General features: G+C 50.7%; 1 protein-coding gene across 2 annotated transcripts in view; it reads left to right on the top strand.

The window, feature by feature from the left end:
• The window catches only part of RPTOR (regulatory associated protein of MTOR complex 1), a 353,659-nt gene that overhangs the window by 290,585 nt on the left and 44,967 nt on the right, over positions 1-18,107 (top strand). Inside the window, exons 14-17 of one of the 2 annotated variants that reach the window (XM_007462338.1) lie at positions 8,797-8,871; positions 11,858-11,923; positions 12,415-12,606; positions 12,942-13,082. The exons of the other annotated variant lie outside the window; for it this stretch is intronic. Coding sequence (XP_007462400.1) covers positions 8,797-8,871; positions 11,858-11,923; positions 12,415-12,606; positions 12,942-13,082 — 474 coding nt within the window. The remainder of the gene's footprint in view (positions 1-8,796; positions 8,872-11,857; positions 11,924-12,414; positions 12,607-12,941; positions 13,083-18,107) is intronic. 2 annotated transcript variants of the gene reach the window in all.

Raw genomic sequence — 18,107 nt, 5'->3', positions numbered from 1 at the left:
AACATACATCCAATATTGTCAAATTATATAGTTTAAGTATGTGCAGGTTTTTGTATATCACTTATACCTGAATAGAGCTGTTAAAAAATTCAACTTGTAGAATAGTCCACAAAAAACTGTAATTGTCCTATCTAGATTTTCAATTCAAGAAAGACCAAAAAATGTGGGGAAAATTGTTCCAGATTAAGACTAATGTTGCATGACAACTAAGGGCAGATTCTGACTGGATCCTGGATCAAAACCCAAAGGCTATAAAGGACATTATTTGAACAATTGGGAGAAAGTTGAATAAGGACTGAATATCAGATAATAATATTGTATCAATGTTAAATTTCTTGAGTGTGATCATGGTTTTGTGGTTATGTAAGATAATGTCCTTTTTCTTAAGAAAATTTCCAGGCAAAATGTCATGCTATCTGCAACTTTCAAAAAGTGCAGAAAAATACAGGGGAAAGGAAAGGGAGAAGCAAATGCAGCAGAATATTTTTTATTAACTGTCCTTCAGGTCGTGTGATGGAATCAGCTATCAAAAGCAACGTTACACGTAGATGAGAGAGTCCAGAGAATGTGGCAAAATCTACCCTACTCTGGGAGGATGGCGGTGGTTGTCTTTTAATAAATACCTTAAGTTGTTTGTTGTCATCTGTTTCTCTGCTAATTAACAAGATTAAGAGAGGGGAGGGACTTCCCTGGTGGCTCAGTTGTTAAGAATCTGCCTGCCAATGCAGGGGACACGGGTTCGAGCCCTGGTCCAGGAAGATCCCACGTGCCGCGCAGCAACTAAGCCCTTGCGCCACAACTACTGAGCCTGCGCTCTAGAGCCCACGAGCCACAACTACTGAGCCTGCGTGCCGCAACTACTGAAGCCCGCGCCCTAGAGCCCGTGCTCCACAACGAGAGAAGCCACCACAGTGAGAAGCCCACGCACCGCAATGAAGAGTAGCCCCCACTCGCCGCAACCAGAGAAAGCCCGCGAGCAGCAACGAAGACCCAACACAGACAAAAATAAAATAAATAAATACGTTTATTAAAAAAAGAGAGGGGAGGGCTTCCCTGGTGGCACAGGTGGTTGAGAGTCCGCCTGCCAATGCAGGGGACACGGGTTCGTGCCCCGGTCCGGGAAGATCCCACATGCCACAGAGCAGCTGGGCCCGTGAGCCATGGCCGCTGAGCCTGCGCGTCCGGAGCCCGTGCTCTGCAACAGGAGAGGCCACAACAGTGAGAGGCCCACGTACCGCAAAAAAAAAAAAAAAAAAAAAAAAAAGAGAGGGGAGACAGTTAAAGATTTCTATAAGCTAGGTTCCAGTTAATAGAGGTTTTTTATAGACACAGCTGAAATGTAATTCAGGCAGACCTTCCCTAGTTACAGCTAATAAAGTTTTATTTATAGTGCCACCGGGGGATTCCAAGGGCACAGTGTCACTGAATTTGGAAAAACATTGTGTGTCGGTATAAAGGAAGTACATCCAGATTTGGGGACACAAAGAGCTTCACTGTGTGTGCCAGCTATCCCAGTCCCTAGAAGGAACACGTTGTGTGAGTGAAAAGCAGATCAGAGGTTAGTGGAGTTTCATTTCTGTAGCTCCCCCCGCTCCTCCCCACATCTGTGCTAGTTCTCCTTAGTCTCAAAACTTCTGCTGTTTTCTCTGCATAGTGATTTTATCCCAGCTCACTGACTCTGACGTTCACAGCCTCTCTTCCTGCACCTGTATCCCCCCTTTCCCCCCCCGACCCCGCTCCCAGCCCACAGTTGAAAAAGTGATCAGGGTTCACTTCCTCTCCCATCCAAATATGATTCACGTCACCCAAATTGGAGTGTGATCAGGTGGGCCAGATGATCTGCCATCCAGAACCTGCTTTCTTTTTTTTTAAATTAATTAGTTTATTTATTTATTTTGGGCTGTGTTGGGTCTTTGTTGCTGCACGCGGGCTTTCTCTAGTTGCGGCGAGTGGGGTTTACTCTTCATTGCGGTGCGCAGGCTTCTCATCGCGGTGGCTTGTCTTGTTGCGGAGCACGGGCTCTAGGCGCGTGAGCTTCAGTAGTTGTGGCTCACGGGCTCTAGAGCACAGGCTCAATAGTTGCAGCGCACGGGCTTAGTTGCTCCGCGGCACATGGGATCTTCCCAGACCAGGGCTGGACCCGAGTACCCTGCATTGGCAAGCGGATTCTTTACCACTGCACCACCAGGGAAGCCCCTGGAACCTGCTTTCTTAATGGTCCAACCACGGAAGGCAGGGCAGCCCACGGGGCTGGTCCTATGACAACCCGGGGCAAACATACCTCCTGTGCTGGGAGTTTGTGTCCTGAATGCCTTGTTCTTAACAGTTTTCATTTTAATAAGATATTTTTTTAGTCATAATTTTATATTTACAGAAAACGAAAGACGATAGTAAATAGAGTTCCCGTATGTCCCACACCCAGTTTCCCCTGTTGTCAGTACCTTACATGAACATGGTACAGCTTGGTAAGAAAGTGGCGGCCTCCTATAGGGTCCATGCCAATGAGCAGTTGCCAGAGCCGCCACTGCCAGTATCCCTGTCTCCATAGTGAGCCATAGCTGCCCCCTGCCTCCCAGGGGACCCTCCAACACTAGCAGGAAGGAAGGAAGAGATCATCTACAATCCCCTACCATGGATTCTCTGGGACAACAAAAATGTCCCTTATTTGTAAAGAAGCCTTGGAATTTCCAGGAGAAGATGGAAAGCATGGATCAGAGAAGGATGAGCAACTCTCCCAAGTTCACTCTGCTGACTGGTGATCAAATCTGGGTAAGAATTCCCATCTTCATTCAAAACTCAGAACCCTTCTATATACCATACCACACCAGGGCATATGCGGTCCATTCATCGATGAAATTCCCATTTTTTGATTATTCACCTTTGATTATTCCACTGTAACTTCCTTTCTAATGACTAACAGTTTAAAAGGAGGACCAAAAGTCTACTTTTCACTGAAATTCTGTATTTTTAGATAAGCCTGAGGACTTGGGATTCAGTGTGAAAAAGAAATAAAAGAAGCTGTTCCATTAAAAGAACAACAACAGGGCTTCCCTGGTGGCGCAGTGGTTGAGAGTCCGCCTGCCGATGCAGGGGACACGGGTTCGTGCCCCAGTCCGGGAAGATCCCACATGCCGCAGAGCGGTTGGGCCCGTGAGCCATGACAGCCGAGCCTGTGCGTCTGGAGCCTGTGCTCCGCAACAGGAGAGGCCACAACAGTGAGAGGCCAGCGTACCGCAAAAACAAAAACACCACCACCAACAACAACAACAGCAGCAAAACATGGTACATTTTTTACAACTAAGGAGTCGACGTTGATACATTGTCATTAACTAAAGTCTACACTATTCAGCTTTCCTCAGTTTTAACCTCATGCCCTCCTGCTGCTCCAGGACCTCTCTTGGACCCCACATGGCAGTCATCACATCTCCTCCGCCTGCTCATGACCGGATGGTCTCTCAGACTTTCCTGATTTGAATGACCCTGACAGTTTAGAGGAGGCCAGGGCAGGGATGTGCAGACTGTCCCTCTGCTGGTTTGTCTGATGTTTTTCTTGTTGTTAGTCTGGGCTTGTGGGTTTGGGGGAGGGAGACCACAGAGGGAAAGTGCCCTTCTCATCACATCCCATCAGGGTCCATGCTCTCAACATGACTCCTCACTGTGGCTGGGCTCTTGGTCACCTGGTTGAGGTGTCCCTTGGTCACCTGGCTGAGGTGTGTCTGTCAGGTGACACTGCTGGGAAGTTCCTCTTTCTCCCCTTTCCATCCTGTTCTCTTTGGGGTGCCACCACTGTGATGCGCTGAGATTTTTTTTTTTTTTTTGCATGACCTGCTTTATGTCTGTTGTTGACCACTGTTCCTTTATTCACCTTCATTATCTGTTCAAAAACTGAATCTCATTTTTTTAAATAAATTTATTTATTTATTTGTTTTTATTTATTTTTGGCTGCATTGGGTCTTCGTTGCTGCGTGTGGGCTTTCTCTCTTTTCAGCGAGCAGGAGCTACTCTTCCTTGTGGTGTTCAGGCTTCTCATTGTGGTGACTTCTCTCGTTGTGGAGCATGGGCTCTAGGCGCACGGGCTTCAGTAGTTGTGGCACATGAACTCAGTAGTTGTGGCTCGCAGGCTCTAGGGCGCAGGCTCAATAGTTGTGGCACACGGGTTTAGTTGCTCCACGGCATGTGGGATCTTCCCAGACCAGGGCTGGAACCCGCACCCCTAGCATTGGCACGCAGATTCTTAACCACTGCGCCACCAGAGAAGTCCCATGAATCTCATTCTTTTCATTTATTTTTTTTATTATTCATTGAGTCTGATTTTATAAGGCTTAGTATTGGAATTGTTTTGTTTTGCATTTCTGGGACTTTCTAATATTCCTTCTTTCAGTTTGCCCCCTATTGAGCCAACTGTCCTGCTGTCCCATCTTGCAACTACCTACAAATGGACAAAGGGACTGATTTGCTGTCACCACGAACTGTCTTGTCAGTCACACGGTGTTGAGTGGCAGCCAGGCCTGGCTTCCTGTGAAACTCCCACCCAAAGTCTGGCTTGCTGTGGGCACTTCCCACCTCCTCATTTTAATGTAAATAATTTAATTGCATTGATGGTCCATTTAATTTCTAAACTATAGGTTATAGAACACAAAACAAAATCACAGCGTTGGAGAACACAGTTTGCAGAGACACACGTTTACCCAGAAGCTGTAGTCAGCAAGGCTGTGCTGTGTGAGTGATTCCGGGTGCTGTTTTTATTTTTTGGTAAAATAGAACTGTTGTGCAGAATGGCCTCTTCTTAGCCGTCATTCTGGTTAAATGAGGTGGCTGCTTTTCAGAAGCGCTGGGAGTGGGTTTTACTCTGGAGAGAAGTTCAGATCCACCTTCCCGGGGTCCCTGGAGAACTGTGGGCCAGCAAAGCAGAGACCTCACCCCTGCCACGTCCAGACAGGTCTGCCTGTCCCGACACTGGTTTAGCCTCCAGGACCACCCACCTGGGAGGAGGCCAGGCCCTGCTAGATGTGCACATTGATGATGATGACAGGCCAGGTTGCAGCTGGGTATGTATGTGTCTGTCTGTCTGGCAGGAGGGATGGAGGGAGGCAGTTGTTCAAATGCCTGTAGTTGCCAAGAGTGAAGTGAAAAGCTGAAGGAGGATGCAGGAGGCTTTCAGCTGCCCTCCCCATGCAGGCCACTCGGCCCCACACAGGCAGATTGGACTGGGTGCTGCCAGGGAGGTGACAGAGCACACGTTTGCAGGATGAATGGGTACAGTGACTCAGGCTGCAGGGGACTTCCCGGTGCATCAGTCCGTCACCGAGGGCAATCCAGAGGCTGAAGGGCCGCGTGATTAATTGTCAAGCTGTGCTGACTCACTAGCTCTGCAGTGCTGATTCCATTTGGGTTGGGAGAGGTGGGCAGGGGCTACTCAGCCAGAGACCGTAGCCCACACTACCAGGTCTCAGAAGTTTTATAGAAGGGCAACCACAGTTTGGATGTGTGGAGAATAAATAAGAAGCTAGTAAAGAGATTACATATAGCGGTGGAAGAGATTTTTTTAAAAACCCCCATCTAATTTAATATTTATTTTCATTTTGTACCCAGATGTCACATTTTCTACATTAAGATATCATCATACTGACTCTGCCACCCCTTACAGGGACAGGGGATGGACAAAAGCTTCTCAATCTATACCTTTTTGTAGCATTTTGATTTTGAGCCTTGAAATACATTTACAATTTTTGTTCTGTTTTGGCTGCACCAAGCAGCTTGTGGTATCTTAGTTCCCCGACCAGGGATTGAACCCGGGCCCACGGCAGTGAAAGCACCAAGTCCTAATCTCTGGGTCACCAGGGAAGTCCCTGCATTTACAAATTTTAGAACACATACAGAAAAGTAGATGGAAGGCATAAAAGCATTCATGTATCCCAGTGATTTTCCCACTGATACCAGTTATTTCAGCATCCACGGTGTCTCTTCATTCTGAAGTTTACCTTCAACACAAGAGCGTCTGACGAGAATATTTAAAGTAATAAACCATTTGTTGGAAAATGAAAACCTGTACGTATTTAACTATCTTGCTGCACTTGGCAAGTGGGAAGGCCGTTGTGCCAAGGCTTTGAAGTGTGCAGAGGGACGTGCGTCTTTAACTGCCTGTGACTGTGCTTTGGGGTTTGTGAAGGACAGTGAGCTCTTGTGAGCAGTGAGCAGAATCCCTGCTCTGGGATTATTTTCTCAGGCGCTACTAGTTTTATGGCCACATGCCGTTGTTAAAACTCTGGATGTATAAACAGTCCAACGTAGTCCTACATCTGTCTCCAGACGATTCTAATGTTCTGGTAGCAGTGGGTCAAGGTGCACTCCGGTGTCGCTGTCTCTTGTGTGATCCCGGCTTACCTCTCCGGCATCCTTTCCTCATCCCGAGGAGTGAACTCTGCGACCCGAGAACAGGAAACAGGACCCTCCCTCTGTGTGATTTTCTCCATATTCACATCAGAACATGAGTGGCTGCGTCCACTGGCGACACTGCTCAGGACTGTCCTGCCGATCGCGCCTCATTTGATGCGTCATGCCTGGTGGTCTGTTGGTCTGTGCTCAGTTTGTGTCTTCCTGCTCCCCAGGAAACAGACTTTATAGTCTGCATTAAGGAGAATGAAGGTGGGATCTCCCCCACAGCATCCTTTGCCAGAATATTCCGAGGGGGAGCACCTGCCCTCCCCCGGTGAACTTACCCTTGCAGAAGCCAGGGTCTCTGGTCGGACTTGTCCTGGTCTCTGCCCCCTCCTAAGAGGGATCTGCTTGCAAACTGCATCTTCAGCTGCTGCCACAAGGAACTATGTGCTTGCTTCCCCTTCTGCTTTTCTTCTCTTCCTTGCCTCCCTCCCTTTTCCCCATGTTAAAAATATAATTCCATGAAATCCCTGAGACAGAAGCATCAGAGCTGTTGGGTGTGCAGTGGGGGAGGGGCTTGCTTAGGAAAAACCATTTCATAGTCGTGCTCTTCCTCGCCTCCACCCTCTTTCTACCCCGGCCTTAATATGTCAAATCTGTAGCTTGATCTGGGGGAAAGCAGACACAAGAGGGGACCCTTGGAAAGCGGCTGTGTGGAGGAGTCTGGGCTGCCAGAGCCCTGCGTCTCTCTGGGAGCTTTCCACTGGCCTGTGCGTGCACTGCATCTGTGGCCTGCATTTCTGGGCCTTTGTAGTTTCAAAGACTGTTTTCTCTTCCTTATAAGGAGGCACTTGGCCAACTCAAGAGGGCAAGCAGGTGCCTGGTGGCCTGTGTCCCAGCATCCTCAGAAGTCAGAGCCCTGCAGGTCCCTGGCTCCCCGGCCGCGGACAGGGCTGGGATGGCTGTTGGGGTGATTCTTCTAAACCAGTTCATAAAGGACACCTGCTGAGACCTGAGAGTGAGGATGGACAGGACCAGAGAGCATTATTGTGGTTCCCACCTGCATGGCAGCCTCGTCTAGACAGAGGTCTTTCAACATGGACAAGATAATTGCCGTTTCCGGTACTGAAGACATATTAAAGTTATAGCTTCACATACTCCCACATGTGCTTCAGCTTCCAAATTAGCAGGATATGACTTAGTGACACTTCGTTTACTCTATGATGAGACGTGCTATGAGCTTAGCTGTAAATGTGTGGGCCTGGATTTGACTTGTGGAATCTCTGGTTTCAAATGAAAGGACATTGGCTTCATTCTCAGTTGCAGGCGCCTAAGCCTTGTCCCTGGATGCAGGCACTGCACTACAGGCACCAAATGAGTGCTCCCTCCCAGCCCCTTCTGGACGAGTCTCTGCAGAGGGCATCAAGCTGATGCCTTTTAGTCCATTTGTCAAAACCTTCATTCAAAGTGAGGCATCCCTCATGGGAGCGACTTGAAAGCCGCATGCTTTATTGGCTTCCCTGGCTCTTGGGGATTATTATCCTGCTAACCTGAGCCCCTGGTGCCCCTGCTTCCTGACCACCCCCTCCATCTCGCTCAATTACCACTTAAACAGCCGAGTCCAGTCACCTTATTAGTTTATTGATGTGAGGAAGAAACACCTCATTATCAGAGCGTCCTGAGAAGTGGGCCAGCGTGGGAGAGAGGGGGTCAGGGCTCCGGGCTACAGTAAACAGCAGGTTCCACCTGCAAAATCGCCCTGCCCCTGAGAGGGCTTCACACAGGGCGTGCCCCTGAGCCAGCGGTGCCCTGCAGAGGTAGAGATGTATTGCAGTGCATAACTTTCTCCTTTTATTCTCAGAAACTCAGATCTTAAAATTCCAGTTCTCTCTTCTTGAATGGCCTTTTTCCCCTAGAGTGGGGCATGCTGGGAGCTGATGGAATTCAATGTCTCCCTGTGGACACGTTACCCTAAATCACAAAGCAATTTTTCTGGGTATTGATCCAGGGCACGTCCCAGCTTGAAAGGCACAAGGAGAGGCGCGTGGGCCCCGGGCTGACGCGGGAGGGAGGACGTGTGCAGAAGCTGCAGGACACAGACGGTCTCCAAAGGAGCCATCCAGCAGCCAGGGCACCCCCATTCGGCAGGTACCCAGAAGGTGCTTTCGAGAACGCCTTGGAGCTGCTGTACTTCTGAGAGTGTGTGAGATGCCAGCCCTTTTCCCACAACCAAGGAAAAATGTGTCTCCACACAGCCGTCGGAATTATTTTTTCAGATGAAAATTGGACTTGAGAGGAGAAAATGATTAAGGCATAAAATATTCATTACACATTCGTTTGTTCACACATCCCAAGAAGGAAAAGAAGCCCCTTCCCGGAATTGCGCTCACTGTTCCTCCTGTGTCTCTCTCTCCCCAGTCGTGCCAAGCTGACCTGGTGAAGGACAACGGCCACAAGTACTTCCTCTCGGTCTTGGCAGATCCGTACATGCCAGTAAGGACCAGCTCTGGTGACACATCTCCCGGGGACTCTGGGGAAGGTTGCTCCACGCAGAGGGGCCCGCAGGGGGGCGGGAGGGGGTCCGCTCTCACCCCGGCTCTGCCTCACTCAGACGGTGCCCTTTGCTTCCCGTCATGTTATTTCAGTAGCTGCTTCCCTGAGTAAAGAGTTACAGTGAAACTTGACACACAGGCTGTATTTTTGTTTACAGTGAGTCCATTTTCCGAGCACATCTTTGTAGTGAAGTAGGATCCACTCTGCCTCGCACCCTGTCAGCCAAGTTAGATCAACGAGTACTTGCACCTCCATAATATGGCAGCTCCTTTGCCCAGTGCAGGCTCCGGACATGACAGGAGGCTGTTGCACCTTCTCAATCAGGAAGGAAAGCCGGGGAGGGGGGCGGGGAGGTGGAAAGAAGAGATTGAAAGTTTAAATTTTAAATATATTTTATTGTATTAAGTTGTTTAAAAATTAGTAATCCATAAATAGCATATAGAATAACTTCCTATAAGTGTTTTTTTAATTAATTTCTATGTTCCCTACCTCTAGCTCCTAGCATAGTAAAAAGAACAAAATAGACACCCCAAATAATTACTTAATATAACTTATTTTTATCAGAATGTTTAATTAAGTCTAACAGCTTGTTCACACAGTCCTAGGTGGCTTTGGTTGTGTAAAGGAACTTTTGTGTGTAAATTCACCCTCTAGTTGGTTTTCTGAACTAAAGGACAATAATAAAAAAACAAACACATTTTTCAAAATACAGAAAACGTCAAAAACAGGATTGTTATGAAAGGTAAGTAGAACTTGTGTGTTTTAACTGAAGTGTGGTTTTTAAACATTATCATAGGCAGCTAAAGTTTAGACTTTATACAAATGTTGGAAATAATCACTTCCCTGTTCTTCAGGGTAAGATACAAATCAAACAAATAAGACATCTAAGCTGATAAAATGCAATAAAATGGTGAGCGAAGCCAGCACAAGTGGGCCCCACTTCAACTACAAACACATTGAAGCTTTGAGGACATAGATGTGAAAGAAAGGAAAGGAAATCCCCAAATGCCAAAAACCGACATCAGAGGAGGGGCACGGTAGCACTCACAGGCAGACCTCACAGTGACCCTGGCGCTCCACGCGCGTGCGGCCCCGAGTCTGCATGGAGGACACAGGCCTGTGGGGCGAGCCGCCCACTCACCAGACAAGGACAAGAAGAGCTGGTCCTGTCTGTCCACGTCTGGACGGAAAGTCAGGAAAGGCCTCCGTGAGAAACAGAAACCCCCCGTTGCAGGGGGAGTCGCCAGCTAAGAGAGGAACATGTAATCTCCAGGGCCTGCCTGGAAGCAGCAAAGGCTGAACCTTTCTTCAGGGACACCTACGAAGCCAGGGTCCTGAGACTCGTGACAGGAGCGCTGGCCTGCTCCTAACCCATGTTGAAGGGACATAAGCAGAGCTGACACATAAGAGGGTTGGCTCCCCAAGAATTGAAACTAATAGGATTCTCTGAAAAAGACTGACAATCAATACAAATAAGTATGTTTAAAATTACTGAATAAACAATTTGTTTTAATTACATCCAAAAATAAACTCGTATGTTGTTTCCTCATAAGTACTTTTGTGACTATTATAAAAGAATAATGTATTCTGTCCTTTTTACTCCTCCTCAAAAAATGACCAACTAGAGTCTTTTAATAAATAGGCAGATTTGAGGGGGAAAAAAGAACCTGTAATGAAAGACAGTCACTGTCATTAAAAGCTCCGTAGACGAATTAAACAGCAGAATCGACACAACAGGTAAAGGAATCCGTAGAGAAATCACGTGAGATGAAGCAAAGCGGAGATGTGACGGAGGGGCTAAGAGGGCTCGCTGCATCCAACACAGGCCAGAGGGAGATGGTGGGGGCAGGTGAGGGGGTGGGGGGGGCGCACGATCCAACTGGTCTAGTGGAGAATTTTCCAGATTTGAAGAAGAAATGAGTTTTCAGGTTTATAAAGCACAATTAGTCTTGAGAAGGTTAAATAAAAACAAATCCCCACAAAGACTTATCATAATGAAAGTAGAGAATGTGAAAGGCAAGAGGAAAAATCTTGAAAGTAACCAGGACAAAAAGGAAGACTGTTGCAAAGATCTGAACAGCAGTCACCAGAGTAACGGGTGGAAGACTGAGGAAAGGCCCTCACAGCACAGGGGGAACCGTCACCCCGGGACCCTGTGCCTGCCCTGGTGTCAGTCAGGGAGAGGGCGAAGCCAGCACATCTCAGGACCGATGGCTTCCCGTGCGCTGACCCCACCCAGGCAGCCAGGAGGACCGCACTTCGGGAGGAGATGGAGCTCAGGGGACAGTAGAATGCAGGAAGCATCGGAAAGCAGACATCTGCAAACTTGTCATGTATCTAAATCAGCATCGGCTGTAAGAATAAGTAAAAACAGTCACTCACGTGAGGGGCTGACACGTGAGGGGCTGACACGTGAGGAGGAGTATCGGGAATCCAAGGGAGACACAGGAAATGACTAACTTGATTCATTCTCTAAAGAATGACTAGGTACCACTAATAGTTAACATAACACTGATCTCTGAGTCAGTAGAGACACAGAGGAGAGGAGAAAATGAGAATCGATCCGCCCACTAGAAGACCACGAGAAAGGGTTAATGAAGCCAAGTTAGGGACTGTGGTCGGTCGTTTTACGACCAGGGTGATTTGCTTCCATAGGCTTGGGCAGGACAGGGCGGCCTCTGATAGAGCAGAATCAGAGAGTCCCATGCCCCTCCTGCAGCATCAGACGTCAGGGACCATCTGTCAGACCCTCTTAAAAGTGCTCTTCCTTTTTGTGGACTCAAAAGACAATAAAGCTGGCTCTCATTACTTTAATTACACACCAAGCATAATCATAAAGATTCTGGAAGGATAACTCTAGTGCTTGGGAGTGATGAGTTTCCACCATGAAAAAAGTGCAAACTAGCAGGTGACTTCTGTTTTCCAGGCTGAGCACAGGACCATGACAGCCTTCATTCTGGCTGTGATCGTTAACAGCTATAACACGGGGCAGGTGAGTGTCACGTTGCGTCCCCACCCCTGCAGGGCCTCCCTGTGGGTTGCGCAGCCCCGAGCTCCAGTATCTGGGGGACAGCGGAACTGTTCTGAATGTCTGATGAAACAGTGACCTCAGAGGAGGGGGTGTTGCAGGATCACACCAACCCAAGGGGCTCCATGGGAGGAGCCAGGGTGAAGCCAGGGTGAATTGATATTGGTGGGATTTTAAATGAGGAAAATTGAGGGACTTCCCCAGCGGTCCAGTGGTTAAAAATCTGTGCTTCCACTGCAGGGAGCACGGGTTCGATCCCTGGTCCGGGAACTAAGATCCCACATGCTGCGCAGCACAGCCAAAAAAAAAAAAAAAAAAAAAGAGGAAAATTGAGGACATCTTGCGATGTGATTAAGCAATGTTTCCCTGAGAAATGCTGGGAGCTGGGGTCCAGCCCAGCACCCCTCCCCCCTCAGTGGTCAGGGTGATGCCGTGTGTTGCCTGCCTTCTCGCAGGAAGCCTGCCTCCAGGGAAACCTGATCGCCATCTGCCTGGAGCAGCTCAACGATCCCCACCCCCTGCTGCGCCAGTGGGTGGCCATCTGCCTGGGCCGGATCTGGCAGAACTTTGACTCGGCCCGGTGGTGCGGGGTGAGGGACAGCGCTCATGAGAAGCTCTGCAGCCTTCTCTCCGACCCCATCCCTGAGGTGAGTCCACACCCACGGCCACTTCAGGCTAACTGAGGTCAAGGTATGCCTGGAGACCACACAGCCAGAGAGGCCCAGCCCCGGGCCCAGACCCCTGCGTCCCCCTCTGGGTTCCCCGGTGCCTGGTGTGGTCTCTGATGCCTGCACAGCCTGTCACCTGGCCCCCAGGCGGGGCCGCCACTTACCTCTTGTTTCCCTGCTCCTGCTCGTCTACACGAGTGGAGCTGGGCTGAGAGGACCGTGGACGAGACCGGGCTGCGTCGGGTCGGCTCCAGGGGCCCCGACTAGAGCCAAACGGCCGGCCGCTGGGTGACTGCCCCCTGTCCCACCTGCAGGTGCGCTGCGCAGCAGTCTTTGCCCTCGGCACATTTGTGGGCAACTCCGCAGAGAGGACGGACCACTCCACCACCATCGACCACAATGTGGCCATGATGCTGGCCCAGCTCATCAACGACGGCAGCCCCGTGGTCCGGAAGGTGCGTGGCCCCCGCCCCCAGGCAGCACCGAGCGCCTCCAGGCCGGGCTTCCCCGGCGCCCAGGTTGAGCCATGACCCTGACCCGACCACAGCAGTGAGCACTCAGTCCCCGCCACACCGGTGTGCATCCTGCTGAGAGCAGGCTTTAAATGTTTAATTCTCTCCAAAATAGTTTCTTCACCAGATACTTGTGTGATTGCTTCATTTAAAGGCATTTAACAGGCTGCGTCTTCTGGCAGCTTGTATAATAGGCTCCTTCCTGCCTGGGAGCAACACTTACACACATCAGGAGATTCAAAAGAGCAGTAGCCACCCACAGACAGACGGAAAGGTTTGTGTAGTGTATTCCCCTCCCTGCCCCCATGTTTGTCAGTGAATGAACAGAGCAGTTCTTTGCAGTTGAAACTTTTACTTGTCTGTTTCGATGTAGATGTACCACAATTTCCATCCAAGATCTCACACCCCTGTCAAAAGTTGGCCAGAACGGTCAACCTTCCCCCTCCCCCAGCCAAAAAGGGCCGTGGGGGGGAACCCCAGTGTCTGCTGGCCTCATTTTGGGGTGGCCTTGGAGCCCTGCTCTGGGAGCAGAGACTGTTCTAGGACCAGGAGGGCAGCGTCATTCTGTGTGTGACCTTGAGTCACCCCTCATCACCTAGAGGTGCCGGGCTGCTTCTCGGCATGTCTGAGATCCCTATGCCAGGGAAGGGAGGTTGGGTCTGTCAGAGGTGGGTGTGGTTTTGAAGGGTATTTGTTTGGAGAGCAGACCCCACTGACTTGGTGGCAGGGAAGTTGTCAGAGCAAGTTCACATCAGCCAGGAAGGACTCATTTCATCTTGAGTTCCCTCAGAGAGCCGTGAACCCAGTTGCTAAAATGCCAGGTTATCTAGAGAAATGTTAACAATGTGGAATGATCCTGGAGGTGCCTTTTCACAGCCCTTACTTTTTTATTTTGGGTTCTCATCATTAGCATCTGTCTGAATCTGGCTTCCTTGAGTCAGTCTTCTTTTTCCCGAGTCAAATTGCCTGTATGTGGACGTCAGTGATCAAAGCAGCACATCAACAGTATCCTTAATTGTCTGTTAAGATTCCTTTTAAAGAAAGGAAAGCTGCTTTTCAGTTCTTTCCCCAAAAAACTTAAAAAGAATGTTAATAAAAATAGAAAGAATGTCCATCTGAGTCTCCAGTATCAGGAGAATGGTCGCTAGGTCATCAGGAACACGGGGACTACCGCCCTCTTGAGCATGTCCCAGGTGCCCTGATGTTCCCAGCCCCAGTCCACTGGCTGTCCCTTCCGCAGACACTGGGATGCTCAGGTGTAGCCAGGTCATTCCTGTGGGCACTTGTTGGCCTTGCCTGGGGTCAGCACGTCCGCAGACGGGTGCTGAGAAGGGGCCTGCCTTCGCTCGCCCAGCACTCGGGCTCAGCTCACAGCTGCCTCTGCACACCAGGCTCGGCGCGTGGAGCAGCAAGCATCCTGCCTTTGAGGGGTACAGGGTCCAGGTGGAGAGGCAGGCACAGAACCAGGAATTGTACTGAAGCCCTTATAAATGAGCAGCACCCCAAAGGCCAGCCCAGGTCAGGGGCTCTGGCCCCATAGCGGGAGGAGGGGAGCTCGTGCCTGAGTTGCGAGGGATGAGTAAGGGACGGGGAGAGCAAGTGAGGCAGGAGTGTGTGCAAAGGTCCAGGAGCACATAAGACCATGGTGCGCCCGGGGCTGCCCATCCTGTGTGCTCTGGAGCGTGGAGCTGGCGGGAGGGCAGTGGGGAAGAGGCTGGGAGTGGGCAGGAGCGCACCTTCTGTAACCGTGTTCTTCTCTCAACACATCTGAGCGTCTGCCACGTCCCAGGACCTGTGTCAGGCCTCGGGACCATCACTGCCTCCAGGGCTTTTACTCTCCAATGGGGAGATGGACAGCAATGCAGGTCTGTTAAATAAGTCAGGAGGGCTATGTTTGCCATGGAAACATGGGCAACACAGAGGTTCAGGGAGACTGAGGCCCTTGGGTTGGAGAGAGGATCCAGGCTTTAATAGGGTGAGTGACACCAGCTCAGAGGCTGAGCCTTCCTTCTCTTCATGGAATCCTAATGCTGTTGGCAGCTTGCTTTTCCCGTCTTTGTCCAGAGCACGTGGTGACAGTTGTGGCACATGGTGCTCTGAGGAACACAGGCCCAGCCTGCTGGCCCAGGAGACCCAGCGTTAGGGCACCTGAGGGTATGAAACAGGACTCGGCCCTGGGCACTGCACTCCACGAGCTGACCTTAGCTAAGGCATAAGAAGTCCCAGCTGTAACCAACTGCTTGTGTCTCCAGCTCGTGGCAAAATGAGAAGAGTCAGGGTATTGTGGCGGGGTTTCGTAAAGTCACATGTCTTCAATATAAAAAAGATTGCCTTGGGCTTCCCTGGTGGCGCAGTGGTTGAGAGTCCGCCTGCCGATGCAGGGGACACAGGTTTGTGCCCCGGTTGGGGAAGATCCCACATGCCGCCGAGCGGCTGGGCCCATGAGCCATGGCCGCTGAGCCTGCGTGTCTGGAGCCTGTGCTCCGCAACGGGAGAGGCCACAACAGTGAGAGGCCCGCGTACCGCAAAAAAAAAAAAAAAAAAAAAAAAAAGATTGCCTCTGTTGACTCCTGAACGATGAAAGCATCCTTTCCTGGGGGAGGCAATAATGACAGAGATGGAAGGTTTTTGCTTGCTGACCTGTTTAATGAGTTTACTTGATAAAATCAAGAGTCAGTAAATTCATGTCAACCTCCCAAATTATTTTGAACTTGAGCTTGTCCAGGAAGTACACGATCCAGATTGTCCATCCAGTCAGCAAGCTGCCCACACCTCATCAAGAAGGGCCAGGCCAGGGGAGCAGGTTTGTGACCCCCCCCGCCCTGTTGTCACCCCACCGTTCTCAAGGGCTGACCAGTCCAGCCCCGCGACCCTTGTCTGCAGCTTACTTGGTGCCGTCTGCCTTAGCAAGGAAAGCGGGACACATTTGAATCCTTTATCTCTAGTTTACATTTATTTATTTAGTAACCGCAGACACAGAGGAGCAGTACCCGGCATCCTCCTGCCTTAACACACATCTGACTCCAGCCGAAACTGATGAACGGCGTCAGAGGGTGTTTCCCCATTGATGCCCAGGACGTCTCAGGTGGAGGCGACAGGGCAGGATGAGCTGCCAGGGCTGGAGCGCCTTCTCCCGCAGGCGAGTCCAGAGGGCGTCCAGGCGGAGCAGATGTGCTCCCTTCCCCAGAACACTGCTCTGTCATCCTGGGAGCTGAGTTTGATGCTCCATGGCCATGGGCCAAAAACAAATGTTAGCCAGTAATTCATTGTTGAAAACGTGGAGTGGGGATGGCCCTGGGGAAAGACCTGGGAACGCGTGTGGTCCAACCTTCCAGGCGACCACAGAGGAGCATTAGCCGACTCGCCTCAGGCCACGTGTGTGCCCAGGCGTAATGTCCCTGAATCCTGACGGCAATTCACCTAAAAAATCAAACCATTTGTTAAAGATTATAGTGTACCTGAAGGGAAGAGGCTTCATTCATTCAGCAGATACTTATTAAGCGCTGCCAGTGTGCCAGGCCCTAGGTCACCAGGCCTCCAGAACTTGTACTTGGAGATGGGGCAGGCTGGAGATGGGACAGACCAGGGTGTGATGTGGCAGGTGGTGACCTGCTCCGAAGGAAGGCCAGGAGTGAAGGTAGAGAGTCGGGAGCCCAGGGCGAGGCATCGGCCTTTCCAGGCCGAGGGGGCAGCAGGTGCCAAAGCCCGGAGCGGGAGGCCTGCTTGGTCCGAGTGTGAGCAGGCGGCTGGAGTGTGGAGGTGGCAGGACCACTCTGCCGGGAAAGGGAGTGAGGCTGCTGGCTGGAGGGGCTCGAGTCGCTGTGCTGATTTGCTTCCAAGGTCTGAGAATAACTCGAGCCTCATGCCCGGCCTGCGCCCCAGCCAGACATGCCTGCGGACCTCCGAGGGCTGGAGCCCACAGCTGCCGCCCAGCAGGAGGGGCTTGACCCACGGCCGCGTGATGTGGGCCTTGCACTCAGCCTTCTGTCCTCACAGCTTTCCCTGGATCAGACGATCTGAGACCTGGGAATCTGCTTCAGGTCCAGCTGAGCCCTTTCAACAGTTCAGAGTGAAGGGAAAACCTGTGCTTTTTGAAGACGGCTCAGGCTTCATCTTCGCTGGGAGGGGCCGGCGGGCAGTCCCTCGACAGCCTGTTACTCAGCACCTGTTAGACTAGAGGGCCCGCTGGGTGGGCATCCAGATCGCCAGAGAGAGAGATGGGTCAGGATGATTCAAGGGTCTAACTGAAGCCACCAGAGATTTCTGCTCCTGGCACAAGCCGAGGGTCCCCAGCAAGGGCTGAACAGAAAGGGGTGGGGTTCGAGTTGGGGTTTGGAGAGCACTTGGTGGACACACATGGTCAGTGGTTGGAAGGGCCAGCCTGGAACTCAGAGATGGGACCTGAAAAGGTAGGTTTGGGAGTAAAACCCACACATGTGCCGGGGAGGCCAAGGAGTGCGTAAGGCTGAGGTGGGAGAGACCCTCTCAGGAGAGAAGGGGGCGGCCAAAGAGAGGACCCGGGGGCCCCATCCGAGCCCAGCTTATCAGCACCTCGGCACAGCTCTCCTGGCCCTGGGGGTCTGGGGGATTCACGGAACAAGAAGGGGCTCTCAGACCTCGGTCTTCTGCTAAGTATTTTTCTAAAAAGTAAAATAAAGTTGTGGAAACCATTTGAATAGTGATGGGAAAAGTAGTGCAAACCGACATCCAGTTTTATTTCCTGTGACTTTTAGGATCTCCAGGTACTCAGGTCATAGCACCAACTGCCCCCAAAAGAGGTAAATTGTATTCTTCTCCTTGGACTGAGGCAACTGGCCTGAAGTCATGTAGAACTTTCCTGTTACCCTTTTGGGGGCTGGAAAGTAATTTATCTTTGAAATTTTCACATTTAGTAGAAGAGCGTGCTACACTGTCCGGGGTATCCTGCCTTAATGCCCAGGGTTCAGGTAGCTCTCCACGGTGCTGACC

This window comes from Lipotes vexillifer, unplaced genomic scaffold, assembly GCF_000442215.2.
Source record: "Lipotes vexillifer unplaced genomic scaffold, Lipotes_vexillifer_v1.1 scaffold1691, whole genome shotgun sequence".
In the NCBI taxonomy this organism is placed as follows: Eukaryota; Metazoa; Chordata; class Mammalia; order Artiodactyla; family Lipotidae; genus Lipotes; species Lipotes vexillifer.
Note: the sequence above shows the minus strand (reverse complement) of the source record. Positions and strands in the feature narration are given on the sequence as shown.